Source organism: Mastomys coucha, unplaced genomic scaffold, assembly GCF_008632895.1.
Source record: "Mastomys coucha isolate ucsf_1 unplaced genomic scaffold, UCSF_Mcou_1 pScaffold5, whole genome shotgun sequence".
Taxonomy (NCBI): Eukaryota; Metazoa; Chordata; class Mammalia; order Rodentia; family Muridae; genus Mastomys; species Mastomys coucha.
The window spans coordinates 44335135-44353856 of NW_022196911.1; the positions used below are offsets into that span (position 1 = coordinate 44335135).

Consider the following 18722-nt stretch of genomic DNA (forward strand, 5'->3'; position numbering starts at 1 on the left):
AATAAAAACTTTTTCTGGCACTGCTGCTACTCAGGAAGCTCAGCTCAGTAACAGGTTTGTGTATACCGGGCTTTGGCGTGTCAGCATCAAGAGTGCCTAAAAGGGTCTGTGACCTCAGAAGCTACTTCAACCAGGCAGTTGCTAGGCGACCTCCTGGCGTTGGGATAGAGGCAGGGCAGCCCCGCAGGTTCCGCCTCCACTTTCCGCCCCAGTTCCTGCCTCCTCTGGCAGCAGGAGCGTCAAAGCAAGCGACCGGCTGGGAGACCGGCGGCGCAAGCGCGCTACTTCCCGCGCCGCACTGAGTGACGCACGCTCCCGTTCTAGGCCTCAGCCTGCGCCCCGCCCCCCACCCCCACCCCGGCGTACGGCTCCCGCCCTGAGCCCCCTGGCTGCATCTTCACAGGGTCCTTCCGCAACGCCGGTCCTCCACCTCGTGAACACTGTAGACCTGGCCCAAGCGTGCAGACCCATCTCCCGTGCTCCCGTGGCCGCGTTGGTGATGGGGGGTGGGGGGGAAGGGAAGTCGGGAGCCAGTGGTTGCCCAGGACCTACTTCCGGAGGACAGGCGGAAGTGGCAGCGGTGCCTGGTGGGAGGGGAAAAGGAGTGCGAGGGGGAGGGCCGGGCCGCAGGGGGTCGAGGGGGTGGGGCCTGCGGGCGGCTGGGACCGGGCCCCGGCCTGGATCGGGAGCCGGGAGGGCCGAGGCTCCCAGCCGGGACCGATGGGCGGGGCCCAGGTAAGCAGCGGGTGCAGTGAGGGACTGAGTCCTAGGCGCAGCGGAAGGGAGGGCTCTGAGTACCGGGAGGGTCTCTGTGTCACTGTGCCGGGGAAACGCTGAGCGCTGAGCGCGGGGTTCGGAAGGGAAGGGTGGGAGGAGTTAAGTTCTTGGGGGGGCTGTCATGTGTCGGCCACGCCCCTACAGGAAGAGGGGTGCGTGTGTGTGTGTGTGTGTGTGTGTGTATGTGTGTGTGTGTGTGTGTGTGTGTGTGTGTGTGTACGTATGTATGTATGTATGTGTATGTACTGATAGGGGATGGGGCAACAGAGTAGGCTCCCAAACTGAGAAATTGGGGCTATTACAAACAGGACACAGGCCTCAAATATTCCAGGAGAGTGCTCTCGTGAGTGGCCCTGTGAGGGAGTTTGAAAGAAACTGGGAATTACATCCTTGGCATACTTTTGGAAACAGTGGGGGAGGTGAGGGTTGCAGGGAATGCCTGTGAAAGGTGCCAGAAGCTAGGTAGGTGGGTCTGGGTAGAATGTAGTCCAGTTGACAGGAGGTAGGAGATTAAAACACTGAACTCCCTTCGCAGCTTGAGAGATAGGATTAGTAAGCAGCGTTTTAGAGAACCATAGACCCTGTTTTCTGTATTTTTTTTAGAAGGCAGTCTTCCCATACTGACAGTACTTTTGGTAACATTTCTGCACTGAGAGTAAGCATGACACAAACACACAGAAGCACATATGCTCAAAATGATGGGGATACAGTATGTGCATGAAGGATGGACTTTTTATACAAATTGTGTGGAGTAGTTAAAGAGAGTTTGTTGACTGAACCCGGTAAAGGTGTGTAGTAAATATGGAAGTCTTAGAAATCCATTTGGGCGTGCATTAGATTAGAGTGTCATCCTGTCTGTCTAAATGTTCCACAGGTTCACACAGAAATCAGCCTCCTGGGCCATGTTGGTGTTAAAGCCTGTTTCTCCTCCTGAGCCCCAGCAGAACACAAGTGGACCAGTGGATGATTTCTCTTGTCTGAGCAAGAGATGGCATAATCCCTGCAATCTCTCTACCACTAGCCTTTGAGCTTTAAAAGCCAGCTGGATGAAGGGATGTAACCTGCTCCTGGGAGGGACACTGAAGTCGGCAGTGGGGGGGGAGGGGCCTGGACACACCCCTTCCCCCCCAGACTCCTCCCCATCAGGGTCCACGCGGCCATGGACTTTGGACCTGGATAAGTGGAGAGAAGCTGTGCTTTGGTGGATCTGATTCTCAGTTTTGGAAATGAAGTATTAGGTGGTGGTGGTGGTGGTGGGGTGTTGATGATCTCCAGGGAAGCAGCAGAAAGAAGAGAAGAAAGGTAAGGTTTCTGTTACTTTCTTAGTGTCTTGTTGTACAGGAAATGTGAATGGGGAAGATCTGGGAATGCAGCCATGTCGGAAGTCATGGCACCACCCGAGTCTTGATAAGAACCCTTATCCTGATGGTGCACAGGTCCTGATGGTCACCTCTACTTCACTCTTTCAAGGGGGCAGAGTTGTTCCACTGAAGAGCTGAGAAAAGATTGTGAGTTTAGGTAGGTGAGGTTAGGTCAAGGAGAGCCTGCAAGGAAATCTGGCTTCAGGAGGGCTGTTGGATTGGTTACCTTTGAAAGCCTCGCCTCTAGTGAGATAATAGGATTTCAAATCAGTCCGGGCTAAGACTGAAGTGGATTACTCTGGCCGATGCAGACTGCTCTGTTTTGGGAATCTATTAACAGAGAAAGACTTCAAGGGAGGTGGGGAAGGAGGCTGGAGGGTAGGAAATGGTTAGCTAACCTGCTAAACGCTCTCTTTTCCTCCTTCCCCAGTAAGGAAGCTTAGTCATGAAATCTCATGGAAAGATCACAAAAGAGCTTGAGTTTGGGGAACAGTAAAATCTTTGGTCTAGCTCAGACTTTTCCTGGTCAGTGGACAACTTGAGATATGATAATTACCTCTGTCCAGTTCTCTTCACACTAGAAGATATTTCAGTCAGGTTGCTACTAGGAACAAACAGAATAATTTTGCATTTTGAAAGTATCCCGGGCCTTGTACATATAAAACGGCAACATTGACTTTACTTGACTTCTCATTTATTGTAACACATAGAAAAGCTCGGGATGAAAGTTTGTTCTTTTATTGAATGAACATGCTGGCTAGAGCCACAGCAGGCATGTTGATTAAAGGCCTGCCCGGCAATGGTTTCCTCATGTTATATAAAGGTGGACAGTTTTAGGAAAACTTAAATTGAGGGATCCTGTCAGCTTTGGGGATAGAAGCTTTAAGTCTAAAGAGCTAGTGAGAAGACAGAACTGTATTTCTTGGAGTGGGTGCTGAGCCTTTTCTCCTCTCATATCCCAGTCTGTTCTCAGGTGACAGCTGTCTCCAAACTGACATTTCTTGGGCTTTTCTTTCTCTTTAGGTTGTTCCTAACCCAAGCAAGTTTGTTCTTAGTTGTCTTGGTACCTGCCTGCTCCTTCCTTGAAAGTTTTTTTTTCTTTTTTTTTAAAGTTCAGTTTACTTATACCAAGGTGCCAGCTTTTCCTAGTGATGATGTTAACAGCAAAGAGCAAGGGACTCAGCGTATGAATTTGAGGCAGCATTTGCTGGCCAGGGCTAGCTACACTCACTGAGCCTGTAAGTCAGTTACAGAGGGACATCGCAGCCGCAGATGACGACTGCTCTTGTCATGGGAATCCCTGTCCTTCCTCAGTGGCCTGAAGGCTGAGAAGTCTCTCTGAGTAGGTCTTGTGGCTCTGAGCTCTTTCTCTTGTCTGAAGCTTGTCTGGACTTCTTTGTATGAATCATAATTGGATGTGTCACCTTCCCTTCATGCACTCAATAAATGCACAATTGCCAGTCATTGCTTATGTCTGAGGATCATGATTTCTTACGGCAGTTGCCTCCTGAGCCACCTGTAGGGCATGATATGTTCTAGAAGACTTCCTCATCCTACTGAGGGGTCCCTCCTGGCCCGTGAGTACCTAAACCACCCAAAGAACTGAGGTGGTGTGTTGCATTGATTGATGCCTGTCAAAGTGTCCCGACTGTTGCCTGCTTTCCCTCTTTAAGGATTGTTTTTCTAGTTTGAGGAGGAGCTATGGAAGCCCTGAGCAGGAAGAGCTCACTGGAGGGGTGTGGCATATGCTGATAGTACTTGTGCAGTTGAGTGCTCAGTTGTCTTTAGCATGAGTCTGCCAGGGAGAGAAACTGGGTGCCCTGACAGCCTGTCTGGTAAGTCCTCTCCTCTTTAACATGAGCTAGACCGAGTCTTTCACCTGCCAGAGCCCAGCTCTCCCATCTCCTGTGACTCTTCTGTCAAACATTTCTGTCAAGCCTTCTCATGGGGTCAACAGATTGCTAGGCTACCACACTCAAGTGTGTCCAGCTGTTAGTCAGAGCTGGTGATAAAATTAACCACACAGCTAGCTAATGAAGGATTTCAGAGGCATTGTTCAGTGGTCTACTGTTAATAAGCTTGAGCTTCTTTCTGTATCACGATGTGGTTTGGGAAAGACATGTTAGGAAGAGTGAAAAAGGAAACTTAAACACTAGTTTAACACTTTGATTTTGCTTCCTCTTACGACTAAGCCAAGATCTCTTCAGAAATTCAGAGCATGAATCCTTTCCATGTGCTTTCAGGTATCTAAGTTGTAGTTTGTGAGGGGTAATTTCCTGGAAGTTTTTGCTTTCTTTTTAGTTCCTTTGTGGTGGAAATAGAGCAGGCAGGCAAGCATATTACCTCTTAATTCTCTGTTATCCTGTGACTAGAGCTTCCTGTTTTTCCATTTGCACATAATCTGATCCCAGGCTCATGCGGAGAGTCTAGACACCCAGCTCCCATTTCTTACTTTCTTCCCCACTGTAACCTCTGTAGAGCCCAGGGCCTCAATACTGATACGTTCTTGTTTCTTAGACCAAATACTGTCTATTACTCTTGGTTAAAAATTTACTGAATCCAAATTCTATGCTGTACCCTTTTTTTCGGGGAGGGGTAGCCTTTTTGCATTTGGGGATCATTTTGTGAGCCTTGGAATTTACACCAAGGGCTGTAGAGATGGATGTGATGGGGAGTTATTGTGTTCTGACCTGCTTCCTGTCTAAGTTCCTTAGCAGGAAAATCAGTCTGACATGGTCTGGGCTACTCAGTCTTCACCATCTTCAGTACCCTCTATGTATGGATTTTAAATCACCATCCAGGATGGTGATTTGCCATCCTTATGTTTTGGATATCTATGGACCAGTTTCCCAACTTTTTGCATTTCCAGGGAACTTGGTCATTTTTTTCACTTTGGCACTGTGAAGGCTATATGTCCTTTAGTTCCTTTTTATGGGAAATAAAAAGAGGCCTAAAGTATATAAACAGTGGCATTCTCTTGGCACAGGCATGGACTTGAGTTTCCTGTCACAGTCTGTGCAGTCAGCTAAACTGGAAATCGTGGGCATACACATAGCACACCCACACACAGCCCTCCTCACTCATGTGTCAGCCTTTCCTCTACTTCAGGGCAGGACTCCAACTGCTGCTGTGAAGGTTTCTCTGCTGCCCCACTGTGTCCTGTCATATGGGCACAAAGCCATCTCAGCAGTCCTTCTCAAGGACATGGGTACCAGGTTTGGAAGCTGGAATGCCTGAATCTATAAAATCTGGCCATGACTTATGACAGTTTACATATACCCAGAGCCTCAGCCTTCTCTCTTGTACTCAGCAGAGATGCTGGGAGAGTATACAGAGAGGTCAAGAAAACTGGCTTGGAAGGAAGGGCAACTCTGTACCTAGTGTCTCCTTACAATTTTGTTTTACTTATCACCTGCCCACAGGGCCCTTAAGGCACTCCTTACTTTCTGCATAATTCCTGGTGTCTTGTAGGAACAACTTAGTGAATAATCACTCAGTAAACACATACTTAAAGTCCTGGTTAGCTTGGGCTCTGGAACAGATAGTGAAGTCTGTAGGTAGGAGGGTCTGTCTGAGATTGAGTATATCAAGTAATCAACTGGCAGTGTCCTCTGAAAAGTCACTTGCCGAGCAGCCTGTGGCTTTCTGTTCCTTGGATCTTTGGGTCAAAGATCCAAGGGTGCTGGGAGCCAAGGCTTATGCAAAGGGCATAAAGAAAGAAAGAAAACTGAAGTGGCCAGCTGGCTCTTACCCGCCTTGGGTAGCAGGTGTTTCCTCCCTAGCTTCCCTTTTGAAACCTCATACTTGTTGCTTGCACCCTCTCTTGCTGTTTGTTTGTTTGCTTGTTTTTCAACTAATAGCTTGCAACTTCCCTTGCATATAGGGAATGGTTCCCAGGTTCTTAGTATTGGGTTGTTGACCGCTCTTCGAAACGCTTCTAACACCACCAAGTGCTGCACCCCTCAAAGTCGGTGAAGATCTCCATTCACTGGGCTGGACAAGGGACACTCTTGGGGAAAGTCTGTACTGGACAAGCCTGAGGGTTATGAGTGGGGTTGGCATCTACACAGGAGCTGCGACTGAGAGGGAAAGGGCCCCAAACAAACATCTCTGCTACCACTTCCTTTCGAAGTTGGGGGACTTGGGAAGACCCGTTGTTTAGATCTTGACCGGTGATCAGGAAGTCAGCGTTAGAGGAAGGCCCCGGAAGGAGGGGCCAGTGCGGACTCGCCCGTGGCAGGGCGGGGACCAACAGAGGGGCCTAGGGGCTGGGGAGCGCCGCTCCGCCCTCCTGGGGAAGGACCACATTGCCGGCTAGCAGGAAGGCCAACCAGACCAGACGAGGCCGCTCCAGCGCTGGGTGTTGCCGGTCCCGGGCGAGCCTGGTTCCAGGCGGGGTGAGTTGAGAGGATCCGGTGAGCTGGGCCGGGGGACGCCAGCGTCCTCAGTCCTGAGGCTTGTCCCAGGAGGACTAGGAGCCCGGAGGAGGGAGGCCGCGCAGCCAGGGGAGTCGGGTCTGAGTCCGGAGTGTGCTCCAAAGCCGGGGCGGTGAGAGTGGCGGGCCCGCCCGGGGCCGCGCAGCGCGCAGTCTCCCCCACGCGGGGAAGTGGGAACTTAACGCACAGCTCCAGGATTCCCGGCCTTCAGCTGCTGGAGGGAGGGTGGCTTTTCCAGGAGGGGCTGTTGTGAAACTCGGCTGGAGGGCACGGTGGGTACGGTGGGTGAGGGGTAGGGGAGAGGTGGGGTCGCCCTGAAGAAGTGGGGGACTGGAGTGGAAAGTGGACTTTCTGCAAGCCTCACCCCAGCGTCCAGGCTTCATAAGTTTCTAGGGCTGGTCTTTGCTCAGCCACAAGGAAAATTTGACTCAGTGTTGAAATATGTAATTTGGCAAGAAAACTTTTTTCCTAGCTTCCCTAATACTATGTTTGGAACAGGGGGCCCCCAAGAGGCGCAGAGCCCCCCACTGTACAAAATGTGGTTCAGAGGGACTGTGGCCATAGAAGCGTGGCCCTCTGGCGAAGCTTCATTTTCGTTAACCTTTGCTACTGTAATGGCTCTCATGCTTGAGAATATTGTTGACCAGCCTTATGGTCTGTCATTTTTAATACTATTTAGGCTGGAGCGTCCTTGATTCTGGGGTCTTCCTGTTTCCAGTCACTAGTCCTTGACTTTTTAGTATGGAGATCACCGGGAATGGCAACATTACGTCTCTGCTACTGGTTCTCAGAAGGCTCTATTACAGTGTGTTCAAACTCCATGTCACAGCAACAGGCTAAACTCACTTTCTGCTTAGGACATCAGGGTTTTGCCATTCTCATCCAGACATCAAGGACAGTGGAGAAGTCCAAAGTCAGTTGTCGATTTACAGAAGAGGAACTGAAACGGGTTCTTCAAGTAACTGCTTCAGGACCTTGCCTGGCTGTAACAGCATTGTGTTTCTTTGACCTGATCCCCAGGTGAATAGTCTGTATCCCTCCTAGGACTTACCCTCTATACCCTTGAATTATTTAGTATATCTACTCGGACTTCTTTTCAGTTCTTCTTTCCCTCTGAAATTATGGAGCCTGGTACATCATACAGAGTATAACAAGAAAGTAATTCACTTAGATAGCCTTTATCTCTGATGGGCACTGTGTGCTCTGTACTTGTTTAAGCTGTGCTTTTTATCATACTGGCAAAGCAGAAACAGGAAGGACAGTTCATTAACGGTTCTTCCATCTCTGCTTTCAGGCTGGAGTAATGATTGCTTTCGTGCTCCTGGTAGGAAGTTGACTATTGCTGTTTACAGTTAAGAAACACCTTTGACAGAGAGGGGCAAGCATGGAATCAAGAGTGTTAGGAGCTAGATGTGATAGTGCACGCTTGTAATATCAGAACTCTGCAGGCTGAGGCAGGAGGATCAACAGTTGTAGTAGGCAAGTTTGCACTATGTACACCATCTTAGAAAGGAGTCTGCTCTGAGGTAGTCCTTCAGATTAGAATGTGAGTAGGCCCCGGAGGGATTGGCAAGACTTGTCCAGAGCCACCTGGCAACTGACTGAACCTTCAGTATGCCAAAGCTCAGTTCTTACCCCATCGTGGTGCAAATGTTGTTGTACTTGGTGGTGTGGGTTCACCTGCTAATTTCCTCAAAGGAGTCCTAAAAACACTGGAAACATGAAAGCAAGTTTTGAGTGTGTACATTTCAGGCAGATCTCATAACCGATGTATTAAAAACTCAGGTCAGGGTTGATGGATATTTTATTTTGTTATTTGTTTGCTTGCTCTTTTTTTGTTTGTTTGTTTTTTGAGATAGGGCTTCTCTGTGTAGCCCTGACTGTCCTGGAATTCACTCTGTAGACCAGGCTGGCCTTGAACTCAGAAATCCCCCTGCCTCTGCCTCCCAAGTGCTGGGATTAAAGTCGTGCGCCACCACCGCCTGGCTGCTTGCTCTCTTTGTTTGTTTTGTTTTGGTTATGTATGTAGGTAGGTATGTATATATTTGAGACAGGGTTTTTCTATGTAGACTTGGCTGTCCTGGAGCTTGCTCTGTAGACCAGGCTGGCCTTGAACTCACAGAGATCCGCCTGCCTCTATCTCTGGAGCGCCGTGATCAAACACATGTACCATCATGCCCATCCTAGGATATTTTTATTTTTAAAAGGAAAATATGGGGAAATAATTTTTCAAATGGCCTTGTTCATAAATATCCCATTTCACATGCTGTTGCAGTTTAACGTTGTCCTTTTCTCACTCACTGGTAGGATTTTCCATTTTCATTTCTGTTTTGAAAAATATTTGTGTGTATACATGTTTTGCCTGCATGTATGTTTGTGCAGCACATACATGCCTGTTGTTTTCAAAGTCTTAAAGAGGCCCTTTGAGTTGGAGGTACTGAGAGTTATGAGCTGCCATCTAGGTTCTGGGAGTTGAACCTGGGTCCTATAGAAGAGCAGTGAGTGCTTTGAACAGCTGAGCCAGCTCTCCACCTCATTTTTCTCTCTTAGGAATGGTAGGAACTAGTAGTTTCCCTAGGAATTGAATAAAGCAAAAGTGAGCCAAGGATGCCTAAAAAAAAGGCTTCAAGTCTTGTTGAAGTCTTGGAGCATTTCCTTCTCTTTGGAACCCAGCCACTGAGTTCACAGGAAGCCTGGGCCACGTCGAAGAACACATGATGGTGACTCCAGCCAGTGTCCCAGTCAACATCCACATCAGATTACACATGTGTTATGGAACACACATCTACAGGAGGCTAGCCTTAACTTTTGAGTCTTCCAGCCCAAGGTCCCAACGTAAAACAGACAGGTCCTTCCCTCTGTGCCCCACTTGCTAAATTCTTCACCTGTTGATATTGGATGAGGAAACAGGTGATTGTTACAGTTTTTTTAAAAAGATTTATTTATTATTATAAATAAGTACACTGTAGCTGTCTTCAGACACACCAGAAGAGGGTGTCAGATCTCATTATGTGTGATTGTGAGCCACCATGTGGTTGCTGGGATTTGAACTCAGGACTTTCAGAAGAGCAATCAGTGCTCTTAGCCGCTGAGCCATCTCACCAGCCCCGATTGTTACAGTTTTATGCCAGACAATTTTGAAGTAATTTGTTATTTACCAAAAAAAAAAAAAAAAAAAACCCAAAACCGGTAAGCAATGGGTGTGAGTACAGCAGTCTTCCAGACTTTGACTGGGGACCTGAAGGGAGCAGGCCAGGAGAGCTCTCACCCTGCTTCTCAGGAATTCTGGTCCATTTTCTTATGATTTCAAGTACTGACTGCTATAATGAGTCATCCCAAACTCAGTGGGCTTTCATGTCGCATGGGGCTGGTTCCCGCTCTTACTTTGTGGTTGATTCTGGCAGTCAGCTGGAATCCCTTCATTGTCCTGCCTTGATCTGTTGCCCAGATTCCTCTTGACCTTCCAGCATGTCTCTTGCTTCTGGCACCTGACTGCTGGGATTACAGGTGTGCTCCATCACACTCAGCTGTCATCTTTAAGGGATGACTCATAGGAGTCACAGGGTCTCACTTTGTCTGAAGTCCTAGGTCTCAGAATCTAAAAGAGGGAATGTGGAACCTCCCTCCCCCATGAAAGACTGTCCATCATTTTGAATAAGGAGCTCACAGGAGGGGAAGTGTGGTAACCATCTGTGGAAAGTGCACTTCTTCACTTTGGCTGCTGTTTCTAGCTTCATTCTCCCTTCTTTAGTTAGTACTACAAATGGTCCTTCATGCAACCTCTCATCATACTGTACACAGGGACCAAGCACCGGAGCGGGTGTAGAGGACATAGAGCCTGTTCTCTCAAGGAGTGACGTAAGAGCTAAGGAAGTACGGTCTCGGGTTCTGTTATAACATGGAGAGTACAGTGAAGAGTAGTCACGGGAGGCTTGGTTGTCTCTGGGATGTCACAGGCCTAAAGGGTGTGAATGTTCTTTAGGTGGGGTCCTGGGTTACATTTCAGGAGCAAAGACACAACAGTGTACAAAGTTCCTGGGGAAGGAAGTAGCCTTCTGCGGCTATTGTATGGGATATCTAGCTGGGGAGCTACTTCAGAGGTTCCAGCTTAAAACAGTATTCATAATAAACAGTTCAGGTTAACGAGTCAGAGGGTATGAACTGAGAACTGGCATAACTGAGGCTTCTAGGGTTGCTTACATTTCTAGAGTTAGAAGCTGGAATAGAGTGGGAACTGGTTCTGGAGGCCCAACCCCTGACAGGAGCTGTGGACAGCTGCTGGTTTCAGCAGAAGACAATAAAGGTGTGGCTCCTGCAGACCTCCAGAGTCAACTAGCCTGGGCCCTCGGGGCTCACAGAGACTGAAGCACCAACCAGAGAGCATGCAGGGGCTGGACCTAGGCCCTTGCACATATGTAGCAGATACACTGCGCGGTCTCCATGTGGGTCCCGTGACGACTGGAGCAGGTACTTCTCTGACTCAGACTCTCTTGCCCACCTTTGGATCCCTTTCCCCAGCTGGGCTGTTGTGTCTGGCCTCAGTGGGAAACCATGCTAGTCTTGATACAACTTGATGTGCCTGGGCAGGTTGGTTCCCCAGGGGTGGGGAGAGGTGCCCCTTCTCTACTGAGAAGGGGGTGGTAGTGTGGGAATGGGAGGAGAGGAGAAAGGGGAGCTGTGAAACTGATCTAAAGTGAATGAATAAATTAATGAAAAATATGTTGCTCCTGGTAGGTCCACCATATTCCAGGAATGTCTCCACACCCATATATATATATATACATATACATATATATATTTATATATGAATATTATATATATACACATATGTATATGTATATATATGGGTAGCACAAATTGGAGTGCAAAACAAGAGGAAGGGAAGTTGTGCATGGGTTTGGACTGACTTTCTCCCTCTCCCTCTCTTTCTCTCTTTCTCTTTCTCTTTCTCTCTCTCTCTCTGTGTGTGTGTGTGAATATAATCAAAATTCATACCTTATATGAAATTCTCAAAGAAGAAATTGATCTGGTGTATGTACTCTGTTATAAAATCAGAACAATGTACCATGATCCACCATGTTTATTTCTGTAGCAAAATGTGAATAGACACCCAAGTGGAATGGAGATCAATAGCCTTACATTAAATTAGATCAGATGCTACCAAATGAGGTGTGGTGAGATTTTATTATCAAATGGGTTTTGAAAACTTTTCGTCAGTGCATTCTGGGTTGGAAATGGCAGTGGAGGGATTGTGCGCATACGTGGCATCCACACTGAAGACACTATGTAGATTGCTAGTGTGTCTAAATGTTGAAGCTTGGCAGTGTATGGTGCTGGTCCCACCTTGTGTTGTCTTTTGCTGGTTTCACTGTGTGGATAGTGATGGGGGGGGTGCACTATTATGATCTGAAGGCAGATTAACTTGGCATTTATTTTGTTAGATAGCTGGTCCTGTTCTAAATACACTGTGGAGTATCTCACCCAATCCTTAAAGCAACTTGCTGAGGTAGTCAGTTATTCTTTCCCTCTTAGAGGTGAGAAAATTGAGTCTTACAAATGTAGAAAAACACAGGCTGATGCTAAGCATTGCTTCTTGGGTGTCTGGCTTTGCTTATTGTTACTATTTATTATTATTATCTTAAAGTCTGTACCAGACTTCATGTGGTACCCAAGGGGATTCTGAGCATTATTCCCTGGAGGCTCTCATCCACCCCACCAGCCAAGGCTCATACTTATAGACATGACATCTGCAGTAGAGAGCATCACTTGTGGGCATTGTATGCTCACACACTACTAACATCCAGACATGGATGAACGTCCTGCCCTGAAGAATATGTAGGAACATGACACAGGGAATCTTGATGGGTCTGTGTGGAGAGGCAGCTAAGGCTTTGGCAGGGGAATTGTGCATTCTTGTGGCAAAAGAATCAAGTATTGTTGGAGAGTTCATAGAGAAGGGCTGAGGAGGAGGGTGGTAAGAGACTTAGAGCCTGAGGGAGTTTTTTCTATGAGCCATCCAGCCATCTAAATGGTTGTAGACTTGCTAGAAATTCTGCTGACAGGCAGTCCAGGCTTGCTTTGATCCGCACACTAGTGGGTGCAATCCACCTAGTTCAACGTCTAGAGGAAATGAAAAGTCATTTGAAAGTAAAGTCACTTGAAGGGTGGTAAGCAATTTCTTGAGGATTTGCCACCATCTGAGAACTTGCAGGTAGACCTGAAGTGAGAAGGCAGACAGCATTTAAGGTAATTCCTTTTGCTCTGTTTCTTTGTCTTTCTTCCATCCTTTTAAAGACTTTTCCCTATTTGGTCACCTATTTAGAAAGCAGGAAGTTGGGGAATACCCTTAAATCCTGGCCATTGGAATTCAGAGCAAGTTTTAACATTGGCCACATTCTGAAGGGGACTGAAGGAGAACTGGCAACTGGTGCATCTCTCAGTTCTCCCAAGAAAGTAGTATCATGATACAGCTGAGTGGAAATGGCCCAAGGTTTCTGCTCTATGGCATTCTGGAATTGTGCTTAGTTTTAAGAAAAAGACCAATGGTTGGGGCAGGCGGGGGCTTGGAAAGACAGGCCTTAGATCAGAGGGCTGCAGATCTGGTTGGGGCAGGCGGGGGCTTGGAAAGACAGCCCCGGATCAGAGGGCGGCAGATCTGGGATTCAAGGTCTTAGCTAGGACAGAGAATGGGTGAGTGCAGAGCAAGGCTTATTCTTGTGTCTTGACCCTTCCAAGAGGCTGGCAGGAGCAGGTATGTGATTGAGGGGTTCCAGGTAAACCTGCTCATCTTTGCTTCTCTTACTGCACGTCCCCAGCTGGGGCAATGTTAATGGATGAAGTTACTCAGAAATAGATGCCATGTTACCCCATTTTATTTTTAAAGAAACCTTACTTGGAAAAAGAAAGTTTCATAAATAAAAAAAAATGGCCCTTCAGAGTGACATATAGATATTATTCAAGTTCACCTGTTATTAATGCTTCGCTCCATTTGGTCTGTGTCGCTATGGTAATTTCTGTTCTGAACTACCTGAGGGCGTCTTTCATAGACCTTTGCCTCGAAATATTTCATCATGTATTCCCTGAGAATTAGGAAGGGGGCTCTCTCTTACATATCTCGGTGGCTAGCCCCATATTGAAAACTTAGGTTCTTTAGCAGTCACTAAGAGACTAAGTTGGGTTTTAATTTTTTTTTTTTTGCCAGTCTCATGAGTAACATCATCTCAAGATAGTTTTATTTTACATTTTGCTTATGCTTGAAATTGAACATTTTTTTGATATGTTTAAGGACTGTAGGTATTTCTTATGAGTTACCATTATTGGCTTACTTTCTATAGTTTTTTTTTTAACTTCTTTTTCCTCTGTTATTTGAAATTTCCCCCTAGTGTTGTATTGTGTATCTATGATTGATGCTGCAGTTCTCAGTTTGCTCTTTGGCTTTCTCATGCTATTTCTATCCACATAAGTCTGTCAAGTAAGGAAGATACCAACATTCTTTTGTTACACCAAGATTTTGAGTCATAATTAGAAAGTCTTTCTGTGCAGCCATGTTTCCTCCCGTCCTTTACTTTTGTTGTTTCTTTGTTTTGTTTTATTTTGCTCTTAATGTTTTAAAATTGTGGTGCACTTGGTAGGTATTCTTGTATGTTGATACAGTTTTACATTTTCCCAAATGCCTGTGTAGTAACGCCAGCCCTGTGCTAGTCCACTGGGCAGTCTGCTTATTCATAACCGGCTAGTTGCTGACCTTTAGTGGATACAGCTTTTATATCTCATGAGCGGGTCCCTCCACACTGCTCATTGTCATTGTTTTCTGACATGTTCTGATGTGTATGCTAATCTTGAGAGCTCTGGGGATATCTTTTGTAGCTCCATACCAAAGCTTTTTTACTTTTTGTTTTTGTTTTTTGTTTTTTGTTTTTTTGTTTTTTCTTCAGGCAGGGTTTCTCCGTCTGTGTAGCCCTGGCTGTCCTGAAACTCACTCTCTAGACAAGGCTGGCCTCAAACTCACAGAGATCTGCTTGCCTCTGCAAAAGCATTTTCATTGAGGTTTTTGATGGTAAAATGAAGGAAAGAGATGTTTTTTCAGAAATTGTAATTTTGTTTTATATAAGCTTTTGAATGCTTAAGTTTATTTTTTAAATATTTTGTTTTCATGGATTTTCCATAGGATTTTTTTTAAATGTCAATTACTTCTTCTAGTTATTATTGTGGATATGAATATATTTACATGTTAGTTGTTTTTACAATTGATTGCAGTATAACTGTTTCTAGAAACCGTCACAGTATCAGAAAACAGATAGTTTTACTTCAGCCTTCAGTTGTTTCATTTAGGCTACTTGTACTGGCTAATTAATAACCATTGAGATTGTGGGCATCATGGCTTTTTAAATTAATATATTACTATCACACAGATGCATGTGTCTTGCTTTGGTTGTACCCCATCCTCTCTAATTTTACCTTCTCATTCCTTCCTGGATCTCAGGCTCCTCTCCCTTCCCTAATAATCTAGATCTTTTCTACTCCACCCTACCCCCACCCTCTTTTGTTTTTCAAGACACGGTTTCTCAATGTAGCCCTGGCTGTTCTAGAACTTGCTCTGTAAACCAGGCTGGCCTTAGACTCAGACCTCTTTGCCTCCTCCTCCTCCTCCTCCTCCTCCTCCTCCCAAGTACTAGTACAGGTATCGGTGTATCACCATACCTGGTCTCTCCTCTACTGTGAAGTTGTTATTTGTTGCCACAATGAGAGAAAATGTACATTTTGCTTAACACAATGACCTTCGGTTCTTTTGACAGGATTGTGTTCTTTCTGGTGGGTACTGCTCCATTTTGTATCTGTATGTCTGTTAATCTGTCACTCTGGGGCTGATTACAGAACTTGGATATTGTGGGAAGTGTGTCTGTAAACATGAGAGGTGTAGGCAGCCTAGCTTTACTTCTGACATCATTGTATCAAACAAAATGACCTAGACACAGTGAGACAAACGTTTTCTTGCATTGTGTTGCTTACTAAGTCAGTTATAACATTTGATTTTTTAAAAAATCAGTAATTTTAGTGCAGTTTGACTTGAGGAATGGGGGTAAGTGTCTTACTTCTCACTCTTGAACTAGACTGGATGAAAGACAGGAAATGAAGTCTATGTGGTAGGGAACCAGGAGTTGGAGTTTTTCCATTTTGTTTTATTATTTTTCACAAGCATCATTCTCTGCCTCCTTGTCAAAGTTGCATTGCTTTTGTGAAGACTCATTAGCTCATTTTGAAGTGGTGGAGGGAACATGTCAGCCACCCTTTCTCCTCCTTCCTCAGTCTCTCCCTGAGCCCAGCCTCTCCCCAGTGCTCTGTGAAATGATCCAAACTCGAGGTAACAATTGGTTTTCTCTCTCCCCTCTTTAGGTACATGGCTTCTTCCTACTCTCAGCCTAGAAGAATAAACCCTTAGACTGTGGGGAACTGAGCCAGGCAAGCCAAAGGCAGCCCTGAGCCCTCCCTTGCCTGCCGTCCCCTGCGGGGGCCAGGATGCTGAAGAAGCAGTCTGCAGGGCTTGTGCTTTGGGGTGCTATCATCTTTGTGGGCTGGAATGCCCTGCTGCTCCTCTTCTTCTGGACACGCCCAGCACCTGGCAGGCTGCCCTCAGACGGTGCCCTTGGTGATGACCCTGCCAGCCTCACCCGCGAGGTCATCCACCTGGCCGAGGACGCTGAGGCGGAGTTGGAGAGGCAGCGGGGATTGTTGCAGCAAATCAAGGAGCATTATGCTTTGTGGAGGCAGAAGTGGAGAGTTCCGACTGTGGCCCCTCCAGCCTGGCCCCGTGTGCCTGTGACCTCCTCACCAACACAGATCCCCATCCTGGTCATTGCCTGTGACCGCAGCACTGTCCGGCGCTGCTTGGATAAGTTGTTGCACTATCGGCCCTCAGCTGAGCGTTTCCCCATTATTGTCAGTCAGGACTGTGGGCATGAAGAGACAGCACAGGTGATTGCTTCCTATGGCACTGCAGTCACACACATCCGGCAGCCAGACCTGAGTAACATTGCCGTGCAGCCAGACCACCGCAAATTCCAGGGTTACTATAAGATTGCCAGGCACTACCGCTGGGCACTAGGCCAGATCTTCAACAAGTTCAAGTTCCCGGCCGCTGTGGTAGTGGAGGATGATCTGGAAGTGGCACCCGACTTCTTTGAGTACTTCCAGGCCACTTACCCACTGCTGAGAACAGACCCCTCCCTATGGTGTGTGTCTGCTTGGAATGACAATGGCAAGGAGCAGATGGTAGACTCCAGCAAACCTGAGCTGCTCTATCGAACAGACTTTTTTCCTGGCCTTGGATGGCTGCTGCTGGCCGATCTGTGGGCAGAGTTGGAGCCCAAGTGGCCCAAGGCCTTCTGGGACGACTGGATGCGCAGACCTGAGCAGCGGAAGGGACGGGCTTGTATTCGTCCAGAAATTTCAAGAACTATGACCTTTGGTCGCAAGGGTGTGAGCCATGGGCAGTTCTTTGACCAGCATCTTAAGTTCATCAAGCTGAACCAGCAGTTCGTGCCCTTTACCCAGTTGGACCTGTCATACCTGCAGCGGGAGGCCTATGACCGGGACTTCCTTGCCCAGGTCTATGGTGCCCCCCAGCTACAGGTGGAGAAAGTGAGGACCAATGATCGGAAGGAGCTGGGGGAGGTGCGGGTACAGTACACTAGCAGAGACAGCTTCAAGGCCTTTGCTAAGGCCCTGGGTGTCATGGATGACCTCAAGTCTGGTGTCCCCAGGGCTGGCTACCGTGGCATTGTCACTTTCCAGTTCCGGGGCCGGCGTGTCCACCTGGCACCCCCACAGACATGGACTGGCTACGATCCTAGCTGGAATTAGCAGCACCTGCCTTTCCCTCCTGGGTCTCCTTGCTGTATGGTGAGCCGAGGCAGGCCTGCAGGCCCTGGGCTATCCCATCCTGCCAGTGTCTCCCTCTTCGATCTGTAGATCTTCCCTTTCGGTCCTGGCCATCCCCCAAGTGGCATTCTAGTGCACAAATCATAGGATGAGGGTTATACTCCTGTTGTCAAGGGAGTATTGTGTGGTATGTTTGGGGCGTATTGAACAAGAAACCACTGTGTGGTATGGGGAGGGCTGGGCCTGTTGGGGCCAGGCTTGTAGTGTCCTGAGTTCTGTCTAAGGGCATCTGTGGAGAGCTTGGCAGCTCCAGCTCTCCTCACCAGGCCTCTCGACCTTAATCTGGCTCCTGTCAGTCCATGAGCCCACTATCCCCCCTTTCTCCACCTTCCCCCAGTGTGGGGCCCGATTATAGAAGAAGGAATGGATTTGTGGTCAGATGAGACTAACCAAAGGGATTCACTGTCAGAGTTAGCATGGACTGCTGGGTTGCCCAGGTCACTGCCGCCTGGCTTCTCTTCTTGCTGACTCTGCTCTTCTTGTCTTGCAGCAGCGCAGTGTGCTGTTGGGAGATAGAAAGTAGGAACGGAAGCAAGACTTCTCCCATGGTGGAGTCAGTTGTCAGGAATGGTGGCAGGTGGAAAGCCTGTGCTTGGGCACCCCCTCCTCTTGCTCATGGTCCGCTCTCTTCTGGAAGTTAGTTCCCTCCACCTTTAGGAGGATTCAGTGCCAGCCTAGTGGAAGACAGTGGGCTCCATGCCTCCTTTCCCCTGGGGTTTGCTACAGAGGCTCCTCCCTGAGGGCTTGTTCCTGGTGGCTGCCTCAGCAGAGACACCAGCAGCTGAGACCAGGACACCTGTGGCCCTGAGCTGGCCCCTGTCCTCTGCCTTTCCCAGCATCCCACATCTTCCCAGGCCAAGACGCAGGGGCAGGCTGGAGAGAAATCTGTGTGTCCTTGTTTGTTGCCTGACTTTAGTTTCATGGAAGAAAATGGAATCTACAGAATTATTTTCAAAAATAAAGTAAAGGCTGAATTGCTGAAAAATAAGTGTGTGTGTGTGTGTGTGTCCTAGGGAAGGAGGTGAAGGGGTCGGGGAGAGGTTGGCAAAGGGAGAGAGTAAAGTTTACAGGAAAGAGCTAGATACGTGGGAAAGCAAGTAGACACCTCGAGGAAAGAGAATGACAAGAAAAATAGGGTTGGAGGGAGCTTGGGGGGCAGGGACAGTTGAGGATGGAGCCAGGTGAGGTGAGTTTGGGGGGCAGGGACAGT

The 18722-nt window shown here is 47.6% G+C and overlaps 1 protein-coding gene across 5 annotated transcripts; it reads left to right on the top strand.

The window, feature by feature from the left end:
* Positions 1-630: 630 nt before the first annotated feature.
* Positions 631-18500, top strand: Mgat1 (alpha-1,3-mannosyl-glycoprotein 2-beta-N-acetylglucosaminyltransferase). Of its 5 annotated transcripts, none has more exons than XM_031351674.1 (3): positions 631-735; positions 1652-2079; positions 15968-18497. In XM_031351674.1, the coding sequence occupies exon 3, from the start codon at positions 16091-16093 to the stop codon at positions 17432-17434; it is 1344 nt and encodes a 447-aa protein (XP_031207534.1). In that variant the 5' UTR covers positions 631-735; positions 1652-2079; positions 15968-16090; the 3' UTR covers positions 17435-18497. The 5 variants fall into 5 exon arrangements, with proteins under 5 accessions (XP_031207534.1, XP_031207536.1, XP_031207535.1 ...); XM_031351677.1 differs by lacking the exons at positions 631-735; positions 1652-2079 and adding exons at positions 6105-6535; positions 7432-7594 and having other exon boundaries at positions 15968-18500; XM_031351676.1 differs by lacking the exons at positions 631-735; positions 1652-2079 and adding an exon at positions 3598-3715 and having other exon boundaries at positions 15968-18500.
* The last annotated feature ends 222 nt before the right edge of the window (positions 18501-18722 follow it).